This window comes from Oryctolagus cuniculus, chromosome 10 (assembly GCF_964237555.1).
Source record: "Oryctolagus cuniculus chromosome 10, mOryCun1.1, whole genome shotgun sequence".
In the NCBI taxonomy this organism is placed as follows: Eukaryota; Metazoa; Chordata; class Mammalia; order Lagomorpha; family Leporidae; genus Oryctolagus; species Oryctolagus cuniculus.
The window spans coordinates 94,894,681-94,920,040 of record NC_091441.1 but is presented as its reverse complement, the minus strand read 5'-3'; the positions used below and the strand labels follow the sequence as shown (position 1 = coordinate 94,920,040).

At 48.0% G+C, this 25,360-nt stretch overlaps 1 protein-coding gene across 4 annotated transcripts in view; it reads left to right on the top strand.

Moving 5' to 3' along the window:
* CACNA2D3 (calcium voltage-gated channel auxiliary subunit alpha2delta 3) overlaps positions 1–25,360 on the top strand; it is an 879,489-nt gene that overhangs the window by 786,667 nt on the left and 67,462 nt on the right. For all 4 annotated transcript variants that reach the window (XM_051851530.2, XM_051851531.2, XM_051851529.2 and 1 more), the window contains 2 exons: positions 10,230–10,292; positions 13,733–13,803. In XM_051851530.2, the coding sequence (XP_051707490.1) occupies positions 10,230–10,292; positions 13,733–13,803 (134 nt within the window). The remainder of the gene's footprint in view (positions 1–10,229; positions 10,293–13,732; positions 13,804–25,360) is intronic.

Here is a 25,360-nt window from a genome sequence, read left to right as displayed (position 1 = left end):
GCTGCTTTCCCAGGTGCATTAACATGGAGCTGGATCATAAGTGGAGCAGCTGGGACCCAAACTGACACCCGTATGGGATGTCAGCTTTGCAGGCTGGGCTCAGCAGACTGCACTACGATGCTAGCCCTTGTAGTATGTCCCTTCTACAATTCTATTTGTTCTCTTTCATTTTTCCTCTTCCCACTTCCTCCCTCTTTCCTCCTTCTCCTCTATGCATTCTCATTCATTCTGTCTCTTGCTGAGGAATTTGAATCCCACACAAGAGCAATAGGAGAACAAAGCATGCCACTGCCCTAAGCCTGTCCAACCAGACTGAACATTGCTACAGCCTTCAATGCCCTACCCCGTCTGCACCATGCTTTAGATTAGAGCAAGCAGAGTGTAGTGACCTTTTCGTTTTGGCTCAGGTGGCCATCCTCTGTCTGCATCAGCTAAACATTGGTTAGTACATAAGCTAAACCTTGTAAATAAGCATTTATTTGTATTCCTCAGGTTGCTGCAAGGACTTAAGAAATCCTAACCAAACATCGTTCCAGCCTAGAAAACAGATTAGAAGTAGATGTCAGAAACATAGAAAAGGGAAAGAACAAATACAAAAACATAAAATGCAGTCCAGGATGGAGTGACAACGTAAAACACTTGGCCCTGGAGGGTATGGCTACCAGCGTGTTTGGTTTGGTTTGGTTTTTAAATTCTTATTATTGTGTGAGCCAAAATAGTCAATAGGTGCTGATCAATCAGCTTTGTAGCAGAAAGCCAGTTTTTTTGATCATTACATCAAAAATAATTTTGCCACATGAAAGAACACTCTGAGTTTTATGATAAACACCTTTTCAGTAAGTTCCAGAAAGTTTGCATAGGATAGTCAAGTGGGTCTCAGACCACTCCTCTGTTTTGAGACATTTATTCTCATATTGAAGTTCTCTGCTCAAGAACAATACAACTCAATAATATTTATTAATCAGTACCATACAGCCCTGTGTTAAGCTATTCTCTTGCACAGTATATCCAATTACTAACCCAATTTATAATAAGAGGACTGAGGATGGCTCATTAGTTGGTTGTGGTGGCTGATGAGGTAGAGGAGTTTTTCCATAGTTGGTTGACTAGTTGGTTGGCTCACTGTTGGGTTAGGTGCTTGAATGGATACATAGAGGAATAGTTGATGATAAAGCCAGAAGCAGTAATCTTGCAATAACTCACACTACCTTGGTGTATCCTCATATAAAAATAAGTGGAAACAGCTCCCTGCTTAAAGTTGGAAAAGTCTAGTGTTTGTTGGTTAATAACATTTTTTTTTTTGGCAGGCAGAGTGGACAGTGGGAGAGAGAGACAGAGAGAAAGGTCTTCCTTTAGCCGTTGGTTCACCCTCCAAAGGCCGCCGCGACCGGCGCACCGCGCTGATCCGATGGCAGGAGCCAGGTACTTCTCCTGGTCTCCCATGGGGTGCAGGGCCCAAGGATTTGGGCCATCCTCCACTGCACTCCAGGCCATAGCAGAGAGCTGACCTGGAAGAGGGGCAACCGGGACTAGAACCCTGTGTGCCGGCGCCGCAAGGCGGAGGATTAGCCTATTGAGCCATGGCGCCGGCCTTGGTTAATAACATTTTCACAGGTGGTATAACATGGTGGCTAAAGGCATGGGCTATGGGGTAAGATGGACTAGCTTCAAATTGTGACTCCTGGGATGCTGGGCAAGTTTCTAAACTCTATCTGCCTCAGTTTCCTCAATTGTACAGTGGGGATGTAACTGCCCACTTCACGGAGAATAAATCAAATAAGACAGGCAAAAAGACTTGGCATGGCTCCTGAAAAGTGGTAAACACTCAATCCTTGTTAACTGTGAGCCAAAAAAGTCTGAAGACATTTTTCCGCCCTTAGACAACAGTGGAATATACCCTTCAGGCAAATGACTGTCTCCCCTGGGTGCAGTAAGTGTAGCCTGTGGTGTCCTGGGCCCTGTCAGTGATAGTCTCTAAGCAACCATTGGGATAAGTGCCCCCTGCAGGTGTCCGTTGAAGGTGTGTGTCTGTGAAAGTCAAGCCTCAAATTTGCCCTGATTTCTGAACTCGCTGTGATGCGCAACTGTCCTTGCGTTGACACTGTCGTCCGTTTTCCTCTTTGACTCTTAAATGCTGTCTCCAGGCAACCGATTCCATTTTTTTCCATGGAAAAGCCAGCCCTGCCTTCCACCAAGACCCCTTCCTGTTCTGGAAGCAGACTGTTTGCATGTGTCATCCTCTCTTCCTAACTGTTAATTAGGCCTGAGAGACCGTGTGCTTCCTCTCTCCCAGCTGCCCTCTAGTGATCGGGTCCCCATTAGAAACAGCTGTGGAGGCTCAGGAACGCCATGTGCTCCTGGCGTCTCCACAGCACTGCAGACCTAGCACCACTCCCTCAGCCGTAGCAGACACACTTTGCGGCGCAGCCCCTTTTGTCTCTTCCACCACGGCACTCCCTGGGCCAGGGCAGGGTCGCTGTGGGGTGGTGGAGTGAGCTGATGTTGGCAGTGTGTTGTTGGTTTGCCCAGGCGACGCCTGAGCCATGTGATGGGCAGGACCTCACCATGGAGCTCCCTGGAGGCTTGGAAGGAGTTCCATCTCATCTGGGTCCCATGTGGACTTCAGAGCCCATGATCCAACAGCAAATACGCCCATTTGTTCCTTTAAAGCCCTTTGTGGGTGCCCGGTAGCTGACTGACCACTGGGGAACAAGGGGGCAGCAGAGTCAGGAATGGCCTCTCTCCCCCTGGAGGTTCCTGATGAGTAGGGGAGGTAGACAGGCACCTGTGAGCCTCAACTTGCGTAAGTGGTGTGGAGAAAGTGGATATGTGGCAGTCAAGGAAGACTTGCCTGAGGAGGGGATGTTTAAGTCAACCGAAGATAATAAAATGATGCTCAAGTGCTAAAACAACTTTATGGGCAGAAGTCACCACTGTAACCTTGCCCAGGTGGCAAAGGGTTATTAATGGGCAAAGAAAACACGACTGGCTATTAGCACAGGAGGGAGGGTGGGAGGCCATGCTCACCTCTGACTCTAGTCTGCCCCGGGGATGCCATGATTTCCCCCCTGCCATCATTCTCGCCTCCCACTCACTTCCCTGGCGGGCACTATGTCCTGGTGAGAACACCAGTCTTTTGCAGAGATGACGGAAGATCGGGAGGTGGTTTGCAACAAAGGCATTTCAAGGAAATATGAGAAGATGGAAAATTCCAGTATCACAATCAACCCCACCTTCTCATTCCAACCAAGAGAGAGTAATGCTCTCTGTGAATTCCTAAGACTTTGTCCGTCCTTGCAGGCATGTCTGCTGGCATATGAAAGGCCTGCTTGTGTTATGACAGGGCAAGGAGACAGCCAGGTGTTTGCTTGTGTGGAACGTTCCAGCTCCATGGATGGGTGGGTTCGCTGGTGTGAGTAGCTACTGAAGGGAGGGAGACAGCTGAACCCTGCCGAGCACGTTTCCTGAGTGACCCCTCTGCTGCATTTTTTTTTTCAAAAAACCAAATTTTGATTTGATAGTTATCCTGTAACAAAGAGATATAGCAAGGGACACAAAGGGTCAGCCTGTTCCACAGTTGAAATGTACAGATTCATACTGGGAGACCTTGAATCTTTGGGCTTCTAAGATGCAGAGATGGGGCCAGCACCGTGGCTCACTTGGTTAATCCTCTGCCTACGGCACCGGCATCCCATATGGGCACCAGGTTCTAGTCCCAGTTGCTCCTCTTCCAGTCCAGCTCTCTGTTGTGGCCCAGGAAGGCAGTGGAGGATGGCCCAATGTGGGGAGCGACTCGGACTACACTAAGTTACTGGAATTAAGACTTATTCTATGCATCTTCTCTCCCACAATATGGTGCTGGGAGAGGAGTAAACAACTTCCACGCAGCTGCCTCTCGCCAATTTGATTGACTGAGCTGCAGGAGCTGATCCCGCTCCTGATTGGAGGAGAGCAGTGTACTCGGCGTGTGGGTAGCAGAGTTGGGATTGGTGGAAGAGGACTATAAAGGAGGAGAGAGACAACATGCACCAGGAACATCTATCTGAAGGAACACCTGTGCAGCCCCCGAGAGAGCCGGCCGGCGGTGTGCTGCTCCCCCACGGAAGTGGGGAAAGTGGCAGGGGGAACCGCCCTTCCACAGAGGTGGAAGGGATGGTAGCCAACCCGGGAAGAACCAGCAGCAAACCCGGGGAGGGCCAAGCAGACAAAAGAACAGCGCAGGGTCCTGTGTCGTTCCTCCGCGAAGATGGGGAGCGACAGTCCAAGTGCTTGGGCACCTGCACCCACATGGGAGACCAGGAGAAGGACCTGGCTCCTGGCTTCAGATCGGCGCAGTGCCAGCCGTAGCGGCCATTTGGGGAGTAAACCAACGGAAGGAAGACATCTCTCTCTCTCTCTCTCTCTCTCTCTCTCTCTCTCCAATTCTATCTGTCAAATAAATAAATAAGATGCAGATATTTGGGCCACACCCTCAGATGTAAGAGCACAGTCTATTCCTCCCCACCCCCCACCCCAATCCCTGTCTGCCTCTCTCCTTCTCATTAAAATGAAGACAATAGGCCCTGGAGTTCAGGGCTCTTAAGTTTATTACCCAGCTTCCACCTCAGCCCAAGCCTACCATCAAAGTCATTTGGGAGTGAACCAGTGGGTAAATGGATAGGCACTGGTTGTCTTCTCTTTCTCTCTGTCTCTATCTCTATCTCTTTGTTTCTCTCTCCCAGCATAAAAAAGTATAAAACAAAGAAGAATCCCCCACCCTCAAAAGACAAGACCCAAAGAAGCAACAGGACTCAGCCAGCCTGTCTCCAGGAGCTCTTGCTGTGAACTAAGATTCTGTAACAATTGAGCATTGGGCTGCTTAAGGGCACAGAGCAGGAGGCCACCCAGCATTTGCTGCACAGATGTAAGCATGTGTTCCCGGAGGACTTAGAGTGCACAGAGCTATGCTTGCTGCCTCCCCGCACCCTCCCATTTAACCTTCCCAGCAACCTCTGGGATAATTGTTGCTTTCTCCATTCATATAAGAAAATTGGGACTGTTAAGAGGTTGTAGTCAAGGTCACACTGATAGACAATGTAAGAGTCTCAGATTCTAAAGCGAGTATCTCAGGACTAATACTGCCTTCCTGGGCAATAGAAGTGTTAGTGCTTCCAATTGCCACCCCCTTCCAGTCCATGACTGCTCAGTTCCCATGGACCTCATCTGTCTTTGGGACACAGAGTCAGACTTCTCTGGCCATTCTTCTTGAAGGCAGAGTCAAAGAGAGGGAGAGAAAGAGATCTACTATCCACTGGTTTACTCCCCAAATGCCTGCATGAGCCAGGTCTGAGGCAGGCTGAAGCCCGAGCCAGGGACTCTGTCATGGGTAGCAAGGGTCGAAGCCCTTGCACCATCTTCTGTTGCCACGTGCATTAGCAGGAAGCTAGATCAGAAGAAGAGCATCCAGGACTCCAACTGACACTCAGATGTCACAAGATGCAGCTTAACTGGCTGTGTTACAATGTCCTCCCCTTTCTGAGCAGTTTTGAGTCATCAAATAGAGTTGCAGAAAGATGTGGGCTTTTTTTTTTTTAAATATCAACTTTGCTCTGCCTCGCCCCTCCCACCTTTATCTCTACATGTCTAAAACAACTGCACCTTGAAATGTTTCGCCAAAGATGTTGAGCTGTGAAGTTGGTGCTTAGTGTGTGCCCGATGTAGAACTCCTGATATCCCCAAGCCCTTGAGCCTGTTAGGGTGTCCTCGGGACAGAGGGCTGGGTGGACCGCCTCTAAGATGCTGAGCTTATCTTGGGGGAAAGTAGTTGATGAAGGAAAGCTGTGGAATGTCTCTTCCGTTTCCTCTGAGGAAAGCCGTTGAATGCGTATTTGAAAGGGACTTAGAGAAAACCATTGATCAGATTGGATTCTGGCTCATTCTCTCTTGGTTGATCCAAATCCTAGTGTTCTGCTCCTCTAACTCCATGCAGTGGTTGTTGACCGGGGTCTGTTTAAGGAGTCACCTGGTCACTAACTGTGCCTTCCAGGGTTTATAGGTAACCAACATAGTCTTGCCTATAATGAAAACGTAATGAAACTTCTCAGATTCAATGGCTCAGGTCTCCGTTAGTGACACAGCACTCGGCTTTTAGCCTGTGCCTTTCTCAGTGATTTGCAAACCCCAGTGCTGGCAGTACTTGTTTCTTGCATAATAAGGTGACCAAGTCTTTTTTAAACCCAATGTAACCTTGAAATTAACTCTCAGCCATAAACAGGTACAGTGAAGCATCATCTCTGCTTACAAGTTCCTTTCCTGGGATCCTAATATAAGAGCAAGAAGATGACTTTTTAAAGCAATGTCCAACAGAAGCATTGTCCGAGAAATAAATGCCAAGGTTACTCAGTATGGAAGGCACAAGGGCAGTTTGTGAAAGCACGCCCACTTTGCTGGTCCCAGCACAAGGCACCTTTGAAGGAAGTGGAAGGGCAGGATCTTGATCCCATCATCCTCCATGAGCCCTGGCAGCCCTTGTCTTGTTCCTCTCCCCAGCCTCTTCACTGAGGATGTGGACTCATCTGATCAAAATGAGTCGTTGTCAAGTGCATTTTTAGACTCCAGAGCCTAAATTGGAGGTTCCTCTTTTTCCATACTCTGTCCATCAGCAAGTAGTAGGCATGAAGGCATGAACAGAAAAATCCTCTTAAGTCTCTAGGCTTTAGTTATTACCTTAAGAATAGCTATGCTCGGGCGATCCAGGAACCTATAATGCAAATCAATAGTACATGATCAAACTGATCAAGATCAACTCTAAACACCAGTTGCTTTTGTTGATTTGCTTGATTTTTTTGCTGCAGGTACTTAATGCACTGACTGCGCTGGCTGATTTTTCTACCATTTCTTAGGGTTTCTTTTGGCCACATGGGGTGGATGAGACCGACCTTAGCTATATGCGTGTTAAGGGATTGCAGTTTTCAAAAAGAAAAACCTAACTATGACCTGAGACTGTCACTGTGTCCTGTCATCTTCTGAAAGATAGCAGAGTTTGCCAGTGGAAGGAGTGAGGGCTTTGCTGTCCTGTAGCACTGGAAACAAATCCTAGTTGATTAGCTGTGTAGCACTGGGTCAGGTTACACCCTCGGTGAAGCAGAGAATCTTCTACCTCACTGTGGAAAAACAAGGTTGGCGTGAGCTTATATCTTCCCATAACTACCCACCTTCTCCTTTCCTTACTTTCTGCTGTCTCCTCCTCCTCTTCCTCTCTTGCTTCCTCTTCAGTTGCTGTTGCATGTTAGTGGCAATCACGTTCTATGAAAAACTTGGTTTTGTGATCCTTTTCATCTGGGGCTCCCAAGCTTTCCACCCCTAAATTCGTTCTGTTTCATTTTCCAAGTTCTGCATTGAGACAGCAGCCTTCATCCCCACTCTAGAGCTCTCATCTCACTTCTGTTCCTTCCAGAGTGGTCACTTGAGCAGTGAGTCTCCCAGTGGCCAGACTGAGCTGTGTCCACTGTAGTGGCTCATCAAGTGAGGGCAGGAAAAGACCCAGATGCTTACAGTAAATAATGAGCAGTTACATTGAAGTTTGATCTCCAAACTACAGTGGAAATTGTGAATATGTGTTTACTCACTTGGCAGGTTCAGATTATAACTGCAAGCTGTAAACAAACTAGCTTAGCAGAGCTCAGGACCTGGAAGTTGACTGTTTCTGATACAATTGTAGGTGGCAAAATGGGGCATCCTTCACATCAGATTTTCTCAGAGTGGTCCCAAAGAGGGGCAGTTACAGGGAAGAGTGTGATCCATCTTTCCAGGGGCTTCTCTAAGTCCCTTGCTTTTGAAATCATCCTCTTAGGAAGCAGCTCTTGTGTTTTATCTGCAGTGGGCTTTACCTCCTTCCAGTGTCTATGCTCAACAGATGCCAGTGGGCCAGTGGCTTCCTGTGTGCTGGTGATGCAGTCAGTGAGGTAGTGAGGAGGAGCTGAGGACTGACAGCCCCTGAGCAAGGCACATGGGAGCACTGCCCAAATCCCAACCCACTGTGGCTGCAGGCTTAGCACACTCGCTGCCCATCATGCAGCGGAGTCTTGCGTCCCATCATGCACCAGACACCAAGGAAGCTCCTAAATGCCAAAGTGCGCTTTCCAGCCACACATGCACCAGACACCATGACACCTTTCTAGAGATCCTCATGTGCCCTACAGCTTCGACCCAAACTCACTTCTTTTGAGTGTTCAATTAAGCCCTATCCCAAGCACCCTCCCATCCTATAAAAGGGTAACCTCAAATCCTATAGATACCAATGCTCATTTTCTCTTAAGATAACTTAAGCACCTCTGTGAGTGTGTATTTCCCACCCCCCCCCCCTTTTTTTTTAAGTAGATCTTACCTTCCTTCTCCCCATTACCTGCATCTCCTTGGACTCTTTGATACTTGGCAGCGAGAACCTGGAACAAGTCTAGCTGGGAGTCTCTCCCCGCTGTCACTTTCATGGACTTTGCCTTTGTCTCAAGACTTTGAACTGTCTTGTAACTGCATTACAGTGTGCAATATTTGTAACATTAGGCAAGTAGAGAGACTTTGACCACAGATGTAGCTTCAGTAGCAAGACTACTAATTGGTTAGGAATGTCTGAGTAGGACCTAATTTTATAATTAGAGATTGGGGTCGTGGTGATTTTGGACTCTGTGCTACTGTGAGGATTTGGACAGTCAGCTTCTGAGTACAGAGGCCACAACGGTCCCCAACATGTATTTACTGACTGAATGGAGGTGAACCTGCTGGTGTGTGTTCACCATCTCTGTCTCTGCAAAAAATGAGCATGATGAAATTCAAATCAGCAAGGATATGGGTTTGTCTAACTTGACCCACTGTAGACTGGGTTACAACTCTTTGGAGAACTAGTGTGATATGAGGCATTGCTGTCCCAGCTAACTTTCTATACTGCTGGATATGTCCCAAACAGAGCCACTAGCCGTGAGTAGCTGGGAGACACTTGAAATGTCCCTTGTGCGATTGCTGGAACTGCATTTCCAGCTGTATTCCATTTTCATCTATGAGATTGCTTCTGCAATGCAGTCTCCCTGGGAGGAGAAAGTTTATCAATTCCAATTGGGAATAAAGTAGAATCCGTGAAAGCAGATAGTAAGAGTGCGAGCAGGTTGCCTAAGTCATAGCAGAGCGTGGATAACAGAGAGGCCACCTTGTTCAACAGAGCAGCCGACTTCTATATGAGAGGTGCCAGCAGGACTTTTAATTGTTGATTCTGCACAGTCACTGTCTAGAAATAAAGGTCAAACCTTGGGGACCAACTCACTGCTGTCCCTTTGTGCGTGACTGAAAGCCAACTCCATGCACAGGCAAATGTCCCAGAAAGCACCAGCCCTGCGGTGGCCTGGAGCTAGGCGGAATGTAGCTCAGGGTAAAGATATGTTACAAATTAAATGTTGCAGTAGGTATGTAAAGCTGCAATAAATAGAAACTGAGTTACATCAAGGTCGGAATTAAACCTTAAATTTAAACTCCACAGCACTGTAATTAAAACTTAGCCTGTAGCAAATCATTCACTTGAGATTAAAGTAGTGCGAGGCAAGCGGAGGTTTGGGTTTACCTTCCTTGCTACAATTTATAAGTCTGAGCTACCCAAAGCTAACAGCCCTGCCCCCAAATCCAGCTCCCAATTAAAACCACAGTTTGAAAACCTTTAGGAGGCCTGAGGGGCCCCTTTAACAGAAGTCTGCCCCTTCCCCCCTGCCTCAGTCTATGAACAAATTAAAAAATATTACCTGGTCCCCTGATGGTCCTCTGAGCTGACACGGTGTTTTCATTAATACATCATTAGAGTAATGACATTGTGCCGGCGTTTCGTTCTCAAAACAGCCTGCACTTCAGCCGCCAAGAACACAGGCTCGGGGGCCTCTGTGTGCTTGGTTCCTGGGAAATAGTATTCAGATCACAGAAGGGCGGGGGGGGGGGGAGACAGACTGCAGTTTTGCAGGTTATTCACACATATTCTCTGTATCCAGTCTGGGTCCTTCAGGGTTTGTTCAGCATTTTCATTTTGTTTGCTAATTTTGTGAAGTAGATGGTGGGCTTAGCATCACCATGGCCTTCACAAAGAGAGTCAGCAGGCATTTCCCCTTCCCTGGAAAGAACTGCCCTCCGGAAGGCGGTTTCTCTCGGGCTGGAAGTACGGCACTCTGTGTAAGCGCAGTTGGTGGACCAAGGTTGACACTGGCATTTTTATTTTCTAGACTGTGAATTGTTACCTCATAGACAATAATGGATTTATCCTGGTGTCTGAAGACTACATGCAGGTGAGTGACTCCAAGGAAGGCACTGAGAAGGCAGACCTGGGTCGGGGGAACAGATGACAGGGCTGAACATTTGACACAATGCCCTGTATTGAAGAGGTGATGGCATGTGACTACATGGCCTCGTTTCCATCCCTGGAAGACCCACGTAGCAGCCCCTGCTGCCCAGCAGGTCGCGGGGAGATTTTGCCACCCAGTGGGGGGCAGTGGTGAGGGGTGGCACAGTCCTAGCTCTCATAAAATGTCCTGGTTTATAGAAGTCTTGCCTCAAAGTTATCTGGCCCACATAAAGACTTTCTGCTTTTTTGGGCAACCATGGAGGTTTTTCTCTTCGTGATATTTGCACAAATGCATGCGTGCACATGCGCACATACACACACACTCCTATATAATCTTGTTTGAGGCTGTCTTTTTGGCTTTTACGGCTTAAAATTCAGTTTTGTAAGTTCAAGAATTAACTCGGGCTCTCAACACCCAAAATAAATGTCCAGAGATAGATGAGGAGGGATACAAGTGCTTTTCAAAGAGTTCATGGAAAATGAAATTAAAAGATAAATTCATTTTGGTACAAAAATGTTTTGAAAGCCAAGCATATAAGAGTCTTTGAAAAGCTTGTGGGAAAATGTCCAGTATGAAAAAACTCTGCATTGGATTTTCATTTTTGCAACAAAATGAGGTTTAATTTTTTTGTTTTCTTTACTTGAAGGGCAGAGAGGCAGAGACAGCACAGAGAGACCTCCAATTGACTGGTTTAATCTCCAGATTCCAGCAGAGGTGGGGACTCGGGCCCAAACCAGGAGCCTGGCACTCAGTCTTGGGTTCCCCATGTGGATAGCAGGGACCCAAGTACTTGAGCCATCACCTGTTGCCTCTCAAATTGTGCATTAGTAGGAAGTTGAATCAGAATAGGAGCTGGAATTTGAACTTGGGCATTTCAGCATAGGATATAGGTATCCCAAACAGTGTCTTAGCTGCTGGGCAGACACCTGTCCCATAAACTTAGTTTTTCTTTCCATTTTTCTGCGAGTTTTGTGAAGTACCTTCAAATCCCTCATTTGATTGAGCCATGTGTTGTGTGGACATGGCGGGCAGAGACATGGAAAGAAACCAAGCTATAGAGATGAGCATGGATATCTATTTGGAAATCAGAAGGATAATTGAAGTCAACAGCAGCATAATAGAGAAACAGAGGTTTTTCCATTGGAATTTTCTACATTAAAACGTTTTCTGTAATTATACATTAAATGAGTATATTAAAAGAAGCGAAAGTAGAACTAAGGTTAGTTTTACAGTATAGCTGGGCATGGGGACAGACGGACAGTGGTGCCAGTTCTCTGGGATAACCAGCTTTAGGATTCGGGGCAGACCTCTTACCCTATCGAGGTTTCCAGAGACTCTGTACAGTGAGCATGGTTGTGTGAGGTTTCTTCTAACTCTCATATTTGAGGATACAAATATCTTACTATGAAATCTCTTTTAAATAATTTCAAATTATTTATAAGACAATAGTGTGAGGGGTTACTAATGCTGAATAAATTAGCTAATTGTCCCTAAATGTGACTCCTTATGGTCTGAGATTAACAGTTTCTTAATTTATAAAACAGTGCTCCGAGTACATTGAGGAATGGTGCATCCAGTCCCTCTGTTCCCCATGAGAATGTTATAGTTGAAATGCACCTGGGCTGGGTGAGAAACTGCACTTCTGAGATTCAGAATGCATACACACAGCCCCCTCCAGCGCTGAATATCACTGGACATGGGACAGTTGACAGACAGGAAATAGCATAAATGAAGTACGTCCAAGCTCCGAGGCTATGGGCAAATCCGTTGGCCCGTGGTTAATAGGCCCTTTTGGCTGGGAAGAGGAACAGAGACATTGAAGAATCTGCGGAATAATGACCAAAATCAGTTGTCTGAGGGGCAGAGTCGGTCTGTCTGCCACAGTCTCATGGAGGCCTGGGATAGGAGCCTGATCCTGGGGTACTGGGAGGACGCAGGGACTGTCTTCGAGTGGTGAGCCCCGGGCCAGCCAGCAGACCATTGACTTCTAACCTCTGACACAGCCGTGGCCTCTGCAGACTCCTGCTTCCTCCCTCCCTGGCATAGGCCTGCAGCGCTGGCCAGAGAGCCTGCCCGCCTGCTTACCCAGTGCCTCTTCAGTGTTGCCTGGCTCTCTGCAGCCCCATTCAAGGAATTCTTCATCCGACCACTGGTGGATTTACACACAGGAACACAGATGTCCTTACTGCCAGTGGCAGCACACGCCCACAGAGTTTGCAGAAATGTCCCATTTCCCTCTAGTGAAAAGGAAGTGCTTCACGTTCTTTCCAAGAAGCGCTGTTGCCTTGTTCATCCTCCTCTCCTGCACTTCCTGCCCAAGTCAGTGCACATGCATAGGCCGTGCTGCCGGGAAACTCCCAGGAGTATGGTTCAGGCCACTCAGTTACAGTGGGTGTGGGATCCAGTGACTACAAGGCCTTAGGGAGTTCCTGTCACTTGGATTCTTCTTGTAATGCCCTCCACCCACATACACAGAAGCTGCAAATCCTAAAAGGCACCAGAGCAGAGATGGGGATTCTCTTTCAGTCTATGCAGGCTCACCCGAGGGTGCTGGCAGAAAAGGCTGTTGTCACAAGCCCTACTCCCCTGCTGTGCGTACACCCTCCTGGGGGAAACCTCCACAGTGGGGATGCGCATGGGATGCTCACCCTTCCTTCCGCCAATTCTGCCGCTCTCAACTAGCATCAAGAAGCTGGCCTCTGATGCATCAGCCTGGCCTTGGGCAAAGTCTGCAAGGTCTTTCAGGTGACCTGAATGAAGACAGCCCCGGATGTAAGGCTGGGCCGGTACAAGTCTGGCTGGCCAGGCTCCTTCTCCATGGTGTTAGTCGGTATATGAATTTCTTACGAGCAAAAATGAGAGTATTCTTCCAAAAGAAGGGCCAGCCTCTCCACCACAGGACATTTGCAGGGCCAATGAAGAAGACTGCTGTGTTTCCCTAAATAGGTCACCCAGGAATTAGCAGCAGTTCTTTTCATCACTGCTTCGGAAGCCCTTTCACAGCCTGCTTCTGTCAGTACAAAGTAGCATTTTAATCACAAGGAATTATGTGCAGATTAATGCCTACTCCATCCCAGGGCAGGAATGTGTGTGTGTGTGCGCATGTGCACACGCATACGTGCTTTAATTCTAGTGTTCAGCACGTGTTATGCAATCCCATCCCATGTGCTGGGGAAGCATTCACATCTGGTCACAGCTTTCCTCTGTGATCCTGCAGCTTCTCATGCCTGTTAGAGCCCTCCCCACGTTTATGTAACAGTAGTCCCGAAAACCTGCCTGGTCCTCCCATCCGCTCCGTGGACTCAGCCCACTTGGTGCTCTGCTCTGCCGTGTGGGTGCATTGCTTTTCTACACTTTGTCCTGTCTTCTTTTCTTCCCCACAGACTGGAGACTTTTTTGGTGAAATTGAGGGAGCTGTGATGAACAAACTGTTATCCATGGGCTCCTTTAAACGGTAAGGATTTTAGGCCCCTCACCCTGTGTCCCCTGAAAAAGTTTACCTAAATAAAACAAAACAAACCGAGGTCAGATAAAGCAAGACCAGACTTGACCCTGGAGCTGGGTCTCACTGGCGTTCTTGCTCCAGGAGATCCTGCTGAAATCTGGTGCCTCTAGCATGAGTGTGAAGAGCGCTAGAAACTGCCCAATATGAGTTTGCTGTTCCCGACACAGAGTTTATTGGAGGCCGATTCTGAAGTGGGAGTCTGCACTGTGATGCGCTTAGTCAGCCTGAACCAAGGCACTGTGAAGAAATGGGAAGCGTTTTCCCCTGATCGGAAAGAAATGTGTTTTGTCTCTCGTAGACAAACCAAGGCATCTGCCCAGGAATCTAGAACTCGATTGTGGGGGTTGATGTTTGGAGGCCGTTGATGTCATTTAGAAAATCGAGCAAGTGTTCTCCACACCTGCTCCTGATGGAGGCAAGTTTAAATCCACTGCTGGAAGAACATGCAGGTGGTGCCACATCCCCTGAGTGGGTAGTTACTACTCCATGTAGTATACTCATTGACCCTAAATGAAGCCACGGTAGGATGGCCCCCACACGGGCAGACTGACGATGCCCTTGGGAACACCACAGTCCCTGGGAAAAACCAGCACCCTGTGAGATCAGGATGTCAGAAGGTCTCCTGGGAGCCAGTACTGCCATCTTCCCTCCCTTTGGCCTCCCAGGAAGAAGGGTGGCCTTTGAAGTGGTGGTTTAATGAGTGTAGTTGAAGCTGTTAAATATAGAAGAGCAGGAAGCGCAAGGATGGCCCGGCAGCTCAGTTTGGAGAGCCTTTGCGCGTTGGCCGCCAGCAGCAAAGACAGGCCCCCGGTTTACGACTCCCCTGCAGCTGAATGGCTAGGAAGTGTTAGCTCAGGAAATCGGACTCTTAAGCCAGTCAACAAGACCAACTGAGCGCCGTGCTGAAAGCTGGGAATTCAAAAATGATGACCCAGTTTTTGAAATTCCATAACTTGTTTGTGCCAGAAGGGTTGGGGGGGGGGAGAAAATGATATAAAAACTGGCCGCACGCCAGTACTGCTGCAATCCCTGACACACTCGCTCACTCTCAGGCCTGCCCAGAGCCGACGCTGCCCAATTCCCTTCTAAAAATTCAAGGACGGTTTTCTCCCGCGCCACGAGACCTTGTGCACATGCTGGAGCTGGGCTGGAGGTGCTGTGGAGTTTTCCACGATGCCTTGAGCTTCCCACGGCAGCTCCTGGACTGCCTGCCGTCCCGGACACCACGGGTCTTCCTATCTGTATGTGGATGTGTACATTTGTATCACGTTAACTTGTTTTCAACTCAGTGATGGGAGGAGAAAAAAAGATGAAGAATCATCGCACACATGTTTCTCATTTGAAAGCCTATTTTTCAACTTCTTTAACCCATTTTTCCCCTTTTCCCTCTTGGATAACTGGTGGGAAAGAGAAAGGTTGTAATGGAGTTTTAAACTTACAGTCTTTTTCTTAATATGGGTGAAATATGGTTGGCAACAATCTAGAACTTTCTTCAAGTAGGAGAGTCCAACATACTTGAGAAAAGAATGAGCTAGGAACTCTATTTTTAAGCACCTGCTGTCATCTAGGAGCCTGTTGATGAACCTCCTGGGCCTCTTGGAAGGGCCCCCTCACTGGGGCCAGCAGAGCAATCAGAGTTTGGGTTTTAGAGTCACACAGACAGGGGTCAAAAGTAGGCTGTGACATTGACATTGTAAAGCTGCTGACTTTAAGACAAGTCAGGCTATCTTTCTAAGCTTTTCTTAGGTGCAAAATGAAGCTGATAATAATAGCTGCTTCCAAGGGTTGCTGTCAGAGGTAATGAGATAATAACAAGCATAGTCCTAGCATAGTGCCTAGCGTACATTAAAGGCTCAATAATTGCTAGCTGCTGCTGTGATTTCTGTGGCTCTAGATCCTTGCTCAGTCTTGGCTTTGCTCTCGGCTTGGCACCAGATAGTGCTGCTTTTGCATCACACATCCATGACACCTGGTGGTGCGGACTGTAAGTCCTGGAAATGAGACAGGAGGGTCCTTTCCCTTCGCTGCACACAGTGCTTGCTCAGGGCATAAGGCTGTCCTTTTGTTCAGAGATTTGTGTCCCAGCAACCCTGAAAGGATAAGCGGGAGGCACCTGACAGCACTGTGGCACAGAAGTCAAGCGCCACGTTAGGGGACCCCAGCCCTGTCCACAGGGGTTTGGTGATGTGCTTGGCTCAGGTGAAGCACAGGTCAGTTCATTGAGCTGACCCCTGGCTCTGTGTTCTGGGCAGTGCCAGGCTGCCACAGTTTCTGAATTTGCCCCACGTTTAATGCCCAGGAGTCCCACAGACCAGCTTCCCCAGAAAGAGCTCAGCAACAAGACCTCTCCCTTTGTCTTCCCCTGGGTCTCCTTCCACTGGTCCGTTCTTCTCCCTAGTGGAACGAGGCGAGGCTTGCTCTGAACTTGGTGGCAATGGGCTTTCTCCCTGATTGTTCTGATCACTCTGCTGGTGGTGCCATCAGAAACGACCACTTCTGTGTCTGTGGTGCCACAGAAAAGGAAAGCCATGGACTCCAGCAGGCAGAGGAATAGCTAGAAAGTCCCCCAGCAGTGTGTGAAATGATCCAGGAGGCAAAACGGGTCACTCCTGCTGAGTCGCTGGCCTCATCTGTCCACCTGGCTTGGTTGTGACCTAGTGTCCAGTGGCCACGTAACAGGCCAGTGGCCTCAGCAGTGAGAACAGGATGGTGCTCACCTCTTAGAGACCTTCCAGCGGCTCCGTGATAGGTCTCCATGGAACCAGCTGCGTGGTCTGCAGGGCCCAGTGTAAACTGAGAGTCCTTGTGTTCAGAAAGTCCCAGGCCTGTGAAGCCACGACCAGCGGAACATCCAGCAAGGGCCCTTTAAGCGCAGGGCTGTGCTCAATCTTAGGTCACGTGCCTCTGAACCCAGCCAGCCCTGGAAACACAGGTGGCTGTTTATAGAGATGGAGATAATGAGGCTTCGAGAGGGGAAGAACTTGCCCTAAGTCCGTGTGCGGCAGAAAAGGATTCACGTTTGCTTCCATCCAAACCCAGGGAGTCTTCTGGTGTCTGCCCTTTACTGGTTCTCTGAACAACAGCTCAGTGCCCGGAGCTCTCTTTAGGTGCAGTTGTATGGTGAAAGATGCCTGACAAGGATGTGGGTTCAGCAGCATCTGTTCTGCATGAGCAGAACCTTCAGGCTGGGAGGCCGTCTGAGGGATGCAGGTTTGAGTTGGAGGTGATCAATCGCTAGACCAAGCCACATCCAGGCTTCTCTGTTTTTCCCGCAGGTGCTGTATGCCTCACTCGCGTTTCATCCTCCAAACAGAACTGCTCATCCCTCTTCCTTCTCACCCCTGAAAGCAAGTGGACTTCCTGAGTTGAGGCTCATTAGGGTCTTCTGTGTTCACTCTTTGCCTTTCTCAATCACGTCCCTGTCTAGCACAAACCTTGTGCTGCTAGTTCCCGAAATCCACGCTGATTTCCCTTGCTGGCTTTGGTGATGACACTGTCCCTTTTGCATCTGGTAGGAGAAAGCCTGGTTTCAAAGTCTTATTCTTAGAAATCATTGATTTCCCCCACTGCCCCCTCCAGGGCCCCCCAGTGATGCCACTTCCGTGTTGTCGGCTATCCAAGGAGATGTGAGAAAAAATGCAGGAGAGTTTTCCTGGTGGGCCTGTGATACTGTGGGAAGAAGGGAGAAGAGTTCAGGTTCAGTACCAGAATGGGCACTGTGTCCTCAGCCTCTTGGAGATTCAGGGTTTTATCACCCAAATACGATTAACAAAGGATATGAGAAAACACTTCCAATTGCCAAATTGCTGCAGAAAGATTAGATTAACCCTTGAGTCGGAGTTCCAAATGTCAGAGATATATTTTATTCCCCACTTTCTCCTGTTTTGTCTCATCGTTGTGGGTTGCGTTTGGCTTTGTCTATAATGACCTGTAATTGTGGTTTCCTATGTAGCAGTGGTCTCCACAGCACAGCACTGGGACGGTCTATGGGGAGCTTTCGTAACACCTATACTCAAGCTGCACCCCAGGAGATGCACATTCAGTTGGTCTCGGGTTGTAGTTTAGGCATCCATGCTCTGGAAAAGCTTGCGTGTGGGATGAATATTTTGCATAGGTGTTAAGTCGCCAGTGGGATGGATGCATCCCAAATCCGAGTGCCTGGGTTCGAGTCCTGGCTCTGCTTCTGGTTCCAACTTGCTGTTAATGTGCATCCTGGGAGATAGCAGGTGAGGGTTCAAGTGGTTTAGTCCTTAAGACCCACAGGGAGGCCTAGATTGAATTCTTGGATCCTGACTTTGGCCCAATCAGACCACAGCCATTGCAGGCATGTGAGGAGAGCTAGCAGATGAAAGCTCTCATTCTCTCTCTCAGCTAAAATTTCAAAAATTAAAGCTTCCATGAGATTCTCACTTACAGTCAGGAAATATAAAGTTAAAAGTACCGGGTACCAGCCAGCTTCTTCCAGCTTAGGAATTGCCTGATCTTTGGCCATCTTAACTCAATACTTTAAAGTTTTCTCTGCAGCAGAAGAGAACTAAAGGAATAATAAACCTACAAGTAGTGTGTGGGTATGGAGGTGTCCCCAGTTTGAGGGTACACAGATGCTGATAGTCTACTGTCGTGAGCAGGGGACAGCTGGACACGTTCCAGTGTGACACAGGGGAGACACCTTGCTGAGCAGTCCACTGACACAGATGGATCGTCTCACCCAACAGGGGCTCGTGCACGCCAGCTCTCTGACCCAGGACGCCTGCCTCGTTCATTTTCCTCTGTCCTCCCTCATCTCCGTAGACTTTCAGGTCCACAGACAACATCTGAATTGATCTTTTCCAAGACCGAAGAGCCCCAGCCCATCTTTCTGAGGTCTTGTTCTTGGAAGATCTTGTACCTGCATCTTTCCCTTTGGGTGTGCTAGGAGGAGACTCACTTTCAGTGCCTCTTCTGGAGGGATTCACTGGTACTACCCGTGTCCGAGAGAAACACCAAACACAGAGGTGGAAAGGACAAAGCTTGGGTTTAGCCCCAGGTAGGGCATCCTGCTACAGCAAAATTCTTACCAGATGACTGAAGAGACATGAAAGCCAGTAGCTCTTCCATCCTCCTCCCTTCTCCCTGTAAGGAAGAGAGCAAGCCCAGCTGAGTTGTTGTATAGTGGGCTCCAGTCTGCATATAACGGGCCAGTTGTTAAAGAAGAGGAACAAGATGACCTCTAGGATATTTAAGCCAGAGAGACTCAGGGGAAAACTCAATGAGTTCCATAGGAAGCCCAAGGAGAGAGCTATGGCCTTGAAAAACCAGGAAAAGTCACCGATCCTCACTGGCATATGAAACACCAGTTGTTGTTTTATTAAATACCCGAACCTTGAGGATTTGCCTTTTCTTTTTTTTTTCTTAAACCATTTACCAAAAATCCAAGTGATTTTGGGAAAGCCAAGGGATATTCCCCTTTTCTTGAGTGTCTGATTGTGCTTGAGGGTAGAAGGATGATTGAACTCCCCTTTGGCAGGAAAGTGGACTGCTCTCTGACAAGTGAGAGGGTACTTCCCAGAGTTCACAGACGATGGTATTGAAAGATAATGTGCGTTTGGAGACCCCCTCAGAACTCTCTGGGCCATTGTCCTTTTGTTGTTCCTCTGCCTGTGTTGGATTCTTTTTTTTTTTTTTTTTTTTAATGTTTACTCTTGTGCTGTTGCTTGGCTGCAACATGAATTGGGTGTTCATCCCTCCAGGGCCTGGAAAATGTCCTCACGTGTTTGTTAACATGGTGGGCTTGTGTGGAATTCCTTCTGCTGTTTAAATTGCCTTTCTGAAAAGTAACATATCCCAGTAGGATTGCAGACTTGGACCATTTCTACTCCTGTCTCTGTAGGGTGAGACTGAGGGCTTTCCCCACTTTTGTCAGTCACATTACATTTCAGCAAATGTCCCAGCCTTGGAGTGTAGTGGGTGTGGAAGGGGAAATCTGTTGGTTTTGGATGGCTGTTCCCCTTTCATGCTGGCTGCCTGGCCAAGGTCTAATACTCAACAACTCATGTAACGAATGGAATGGCTTCTTGGCTTCCTGCGACCTGTTTCCACAGACATGTGCTTTTGTCAGAGGTGGCATCTGAAGGGAACAAGGAGACAGATTGGCTTGGACAAGTGTTTTTCTGGGCCAGAGTTTTGTGGAATGCAGAGACAGGGAGATTCCAACAGACCCCCCCCCCCCCCATGAAATCCTGAAGCTGCTGCTTGAGGATTCTCTTCTATAGAGGTAATGATGACCGCCCTCATCTGCACCACAGTGGCAGCCTGTCTCATTTTTTGAATCCTAACAACTGGATAAGGCATTATTCCAAGCAATTAACATGCAATACCTTAATTAATCCCCGTAGCAACTCCATGAAGTAACTACTGTCATTATTTCCATTGACAAAAAATAAGAACTGGCAGTGGAGGCTTCCAGCATTCGAGTAACTTGACAAGTTCACTGAGAATGAGTAAGGGAGATGGAATTTGAACCCATGTCTCTGGGATTCCAGAGAATGTTTGCCTAATCACCCCTCATCTTTTTCCATAATTGAAGCAGACCAAAGTATTTTATGCAGGTTTCTTTTTCATATTCATGCTTGTTGTGTCTCAAGAGATAGTGAAAGTCTTTTAATCAAATGTGAAATCCAGCATTATTGGTTGAGAGTTGGTTTTGCTACAAACGGAAAATTGAAAACAACGAGAGCTTAAAGAACATGGAAGTCTTTTCTCTCTCCTGTGAAGGAAGTCTGAATATAGCAATTTGAGGGCCTGGTGGTAGTCATTTCAGACCCAGAAACACAATTTTTTTTTCCTACTTTCCTCCATATCAAACTCAAGTTCACCTCGTGGTCTAAGATAGCTGCTGAGTTCTGGCCATCATACTTTAGGCTGGCAGAAGCAGGATTCAGAGATTTAAAAGACCCAAAGGGGTAAGGTCAGACTTCTTTACTAAAACTCATTTTAGTAAGTTAATAGGTTTTTAATTAGCCTCCGATCCACTACTTCTTTATAATTACATGGCCACTCCTCACTAACAAAGGAAACTGGAGGTGTGCTTATTGAAAAGCAAGGGGTTTGGCCGGCGCCGCGGCTCACTAGGCTAATCCTCCGCCTAGCGGCGCCGGCACACCGGGTTCTAGTCCTGGTCGGGGCGCCGGATTCTGTCCCGGTTGCCCCTCTTCCAGGCCAGCCCTCTGCTGTGGCCCGGGAGTGCAGTGGAGGATGGCCCAGGTGCTTGGGCCCTGCACCCCATGGGAGACCAGGAAAAGCACCTGGCTCCTGGCTCCTGCCATCGGATCAGCGCGGTGCGCCGGCCACATCGCGCTGGCCGCGGCAGCCATTGGAGGGTGAACCAACGGCAAAGGAAGACCTTTCTCTCTGTCTCTCTCTCTCTCACTGTCCACTCTGCCTGTCAAAAAAAAAATAAATAAATAAAAATAAAAGAAAAAAGAAAAGCAAGGGGTTCGCTTACAAAGGGGAGACTAAATACTCGAGACCACTAAGCATTTCTGGCAGGAAGGTTTCAATTCTTCGTGTTACCGCTCCGTGTGTCTGGGTGAGATGCCGACGTGATCCGCCACTTATAGCTTTATTTTGGCATTAACAGCATCTGTCCGTGGAAAGTGTTGATGGATGCTGGCAGATATTCTGCCGAGCTGCACAAAGGGCTGAGGCTCCTCACAGCCTTCCTTTTTGTGTGTGCAGTGGACCCTGGGTGGCCCCAACATCCTCTGTGCTGTGCTCCCGGCTGGCTGCAGTCCCATGAAACATGTTCCCTGCCGATGACGGGGTGCTCGGTAGCTAAGCCCATTTCAGTGATTGCCAGCCATGGGGCTCCAAGACTACGGGCTGCTGTGAGATGAGCAGTGAAGCCGTGGGGCCGAAGGGAAGCAGGTGCGTGTTTGGAATCTTCTCTCAGAACTCGGACCAGTAGCGGAGCTTTTCAGGCTCTGTGGCTTTCTGAGATGTAAGAATCATTACGGACTTCCCATTTGTGAAGTCTTTCTTGTATTCCTGCCCCTGCACTTTGAGTTGCAAAGTTGAAAGCTGCCCCTAGAGAACAGATTGTATGACTTGATGAAGAACACTTAGATTTACATGCTACCCTAGTGAGCGATGTGCCCCTCAGACTTTTAGTTGGAGAATTGTTTAATTATGTCCCACAGTGAGTGTGTCAAATGCTTTCCCTGTCCTGCTTTTAGAGCTGTGTGTGTATTTTGCGAACCTTAAGCTGTTTGAAGATTTGTTTGAGGCCAATCCCTTAGCCGAACTTAGCTAAAACAGCGAGTCATTGCACAAAGTAGGTACCTAATAAATGTTGATCCCTGCAGTTGCTAGCCAGCCTGAATTAGCTGAGCTTATGCTTTTAAAATTCTGCCTGCAGATTCTTGGAAGAAATCGGTTTCTTGGTTATGATTTTTTGGTTGGAAAAGAACAGTATCAACAAAATGATTTTAAATGAGTCCTAATGCCCCAAGCCTGTCGCCCAAGGCTCTCCCCAGCTCAGGAGTAAAGGGTCACCAGGCTTTGAGCTGCTGCTTCAGAGACCATGTCTGCCGTCTGTCGGTGTTTGCAAAAGATCCCTCTAGGAAGCACAGTGATGCTAATGATAAGGTCTCCGGGATAAGGGCTGGAGCTTCAGATTGAAGTGGCCTGGTGGTGATGCCATGGGGATTAAAGCGTGTTATCTGTAATGAGTATAAATTCCCACCGCTGAGCGAAGCAGTGTGTAGCACCAGTCTGGGGTTGGGCACGATTCTCAGGGCTTATTTTAGAGCCAAATGAAAGCAGGCAATTATCATGTTCTTTAACTATAATCAGCAGAACAGGATACAGGTAGCCACAAAACGGAGTTATTTAAAACAGTAACAAAATGACTTCAAAAAGGATACTAATCTGGAAGCCTCTGTTTCTGCAACATCTAGTTAAAGCTGTCTAAGTGTGGAAAAGACAGGGAAGGCTTATTCTGTAACCTCTTCCATGGCAGTGGTATCTGAAAGGCCTCCTTTTGAAATGAAAGACCGGCACCCTGGCCCCCGGGGCTGGGCCAGAGCAATTTAGTTTGGCCTCAACATGGAAGCCGGAGCCTTTGGAATGATCCAAGGAAGAATGCTGAGATCCTTGTCATCTCTCTGTCAGGGTGGTTACAGAGCAAGTGGTGTCCATAAGCCCAGTCAGCTGGTCCAGCCTGGCCCAGACACTCCTCAACAGCTTCTCAGTTTGGCTTGAAAGTTGATTCTTGACATTAGTTATGAGACCTTATTTTGGGCAGTGTTTCCTGTGACATTTCAGTGAGACCCTTCTTGGATGGGGCACAGATGCCGGGATTGCCAGCACATCCCAGAATCTGTTGGAGCCTACCTCTGAGCACAAAGCAGGGTGAGAAGGATCCAGATCGGCCCCCAGCTAATTTAGTCTCCACCACTGGTTAGCTGTGTGTCCTTGGGTGCAGTGTTTGGACTGGCTGAGGTTGAGTTTGTGCCTGTGTGAAAATGGGGCTGATTAGAATCTATCATGTGTAGATGTGCTGGGGGAGTCTTGCTAATGGCTGCTAGAGTTCAGGAGATGTCAGCTGTTGTGCTGGGCCTCTGTGAAGAAGTGCATGGACAACAATTCCTGCGTCATCGTTTGATAACCCCAGCATGGCTCTTAGGGTGCCCTGTTCTGTAGTAACAAGCGCGGATTTTATTGCGTGTGTGTGTGCCAATGAGCTAAGAAAACCAGGAGACTTGTCTGTCCTCCAGCCAGCTGGGTTGATTCCCATTGCAGTAAACACCATTACATTAATTAACAATGGCAATGAAAAACATACTAATGATTATAACAGCAGCTGCAGCTCTGCCTTCTGTTGACTGCTTCCTCTGTGCCAGGTACTGTGCTAACTGTAATACATCAGTAACCTCCTTTAATCCTCACCACCACCCTATAGGAGCCATTATTCTCACCACATTATAGACAGGAAACGGAGGCATCGAGAGGGTAAAAATAAGGTCTCAACGTTGTTCTAAGTGGGTGAGTGAGGATTTAGCTCAGGCTACATATTTCAAAGCAGGTGCTTGTGTCAATATGTCCCACTGCAGTCCCCTGGGCCTTTGCCAACAGTGTAGCTCTGAGAACCCCAGCATTAACCCAGAGTGCAATCAGACTTTCTGTTGGAAGGTTCTGGATGAGGCTGGCACCCTCCATCCATAGTCCATGTCCTGTGCAGCTGATACTGAAGCCTCAAGACTTCTCTGGGAATCAGGCTGCAAGTGAGAAATGAAGCCTCTGAAGAAGATAAGCACTGTACTCAGATTACATCCTGAGCCAACTTTTAAAACCAAGACCACCCTGCCTCCAAACAGGTGCTCTTTCCTTTCAACCCGCCGCTGCCTCCCACCCGGCTCTGGCTGCAGAGCTGAGCTGTGAAGCCAGAGCTGGGCAGTAGGAAAAGGGTAAATCACAATGGACACACACCCAGTCCCAGCCAGCACTTGGAGGGGCACCTGTGGAAATCTCCTGGGCAAGGGTAGAGACAGTGGCATGTTAGCGACCAGTCAGACTGGTCCACTGTGATCTGCAGTCACTCATGGGGCAGATCCCAATAACGGGGCCAGTATTGGGGCTGTGTCATTGATGGAGGTTCCTATGAGAGGTTTTGTGCGAAGCCTACACTGTCTTGGCTGACTGTTGGGGCCTTCATGTTTGTTTCCATAAACATACACTTACTAGCATCTTGCAAGGGAAATAGCCAGGGGACAGTGCTGAAGAGCTATTCTGAGGGAGAAGCTTCAAGAACAGGCTAGAATACTACATGGCTACGGGTGTCCCCTAGGGGTCTCTTGGTCTTTGCTAGTGGTCGGAGCCTGGTTTCTTTTGATCTGATCAAGTGTGACCGGTTTTCTGCTTGTCAGCCAAGAATCTGTAATGTGTCTAACTCATTGTCCAGCTAAGGGGAGCTCCACAGTCCATTTACCATTGGGCCCTTTGGTCTTAGTGTGCCCTTAGTTCCTTTCAAATCTAAATGCCATCTCCATGCTGCATGCCATAGCAGGTACCAGGGGTATGTGTGAAGCAGGCCTGCTGTATGGTGCTTTCCTTGTAGTGCTCTGTCTGTGCACAGCATTTTGGATGCTCAACATGACACATTGTACTGTTCTAGAAAGGAGTTTCTATGGGGAGAATTCTATCAAGTCACTTAGAAGTGCTCAAATTAAAGCATTCGCATTCACGTCTGGCAGCTGTTAGGTGGCTCAGGCTGCACCTTGGTTGTCTTGTCCTTTGGGCCACCAGGAATGGTGGGAGTGGATGCTGAAGGGCAGGGTGGGAATGAAGGTCTTGTTCAGCTAAAGCTTCAGGTATGGAATAGGGAGAACACTCCCAGAAATGGCTCTCCATCATTCTTTCATAAATGGGTACTAAAATTTCTTGAGTCAAATAAAGGAAAACATTTTTGCAACTGACTGAATGCCATGGCTGAGAGGAGAGCTACACTTTTATCACCAGAGGAGAAAAA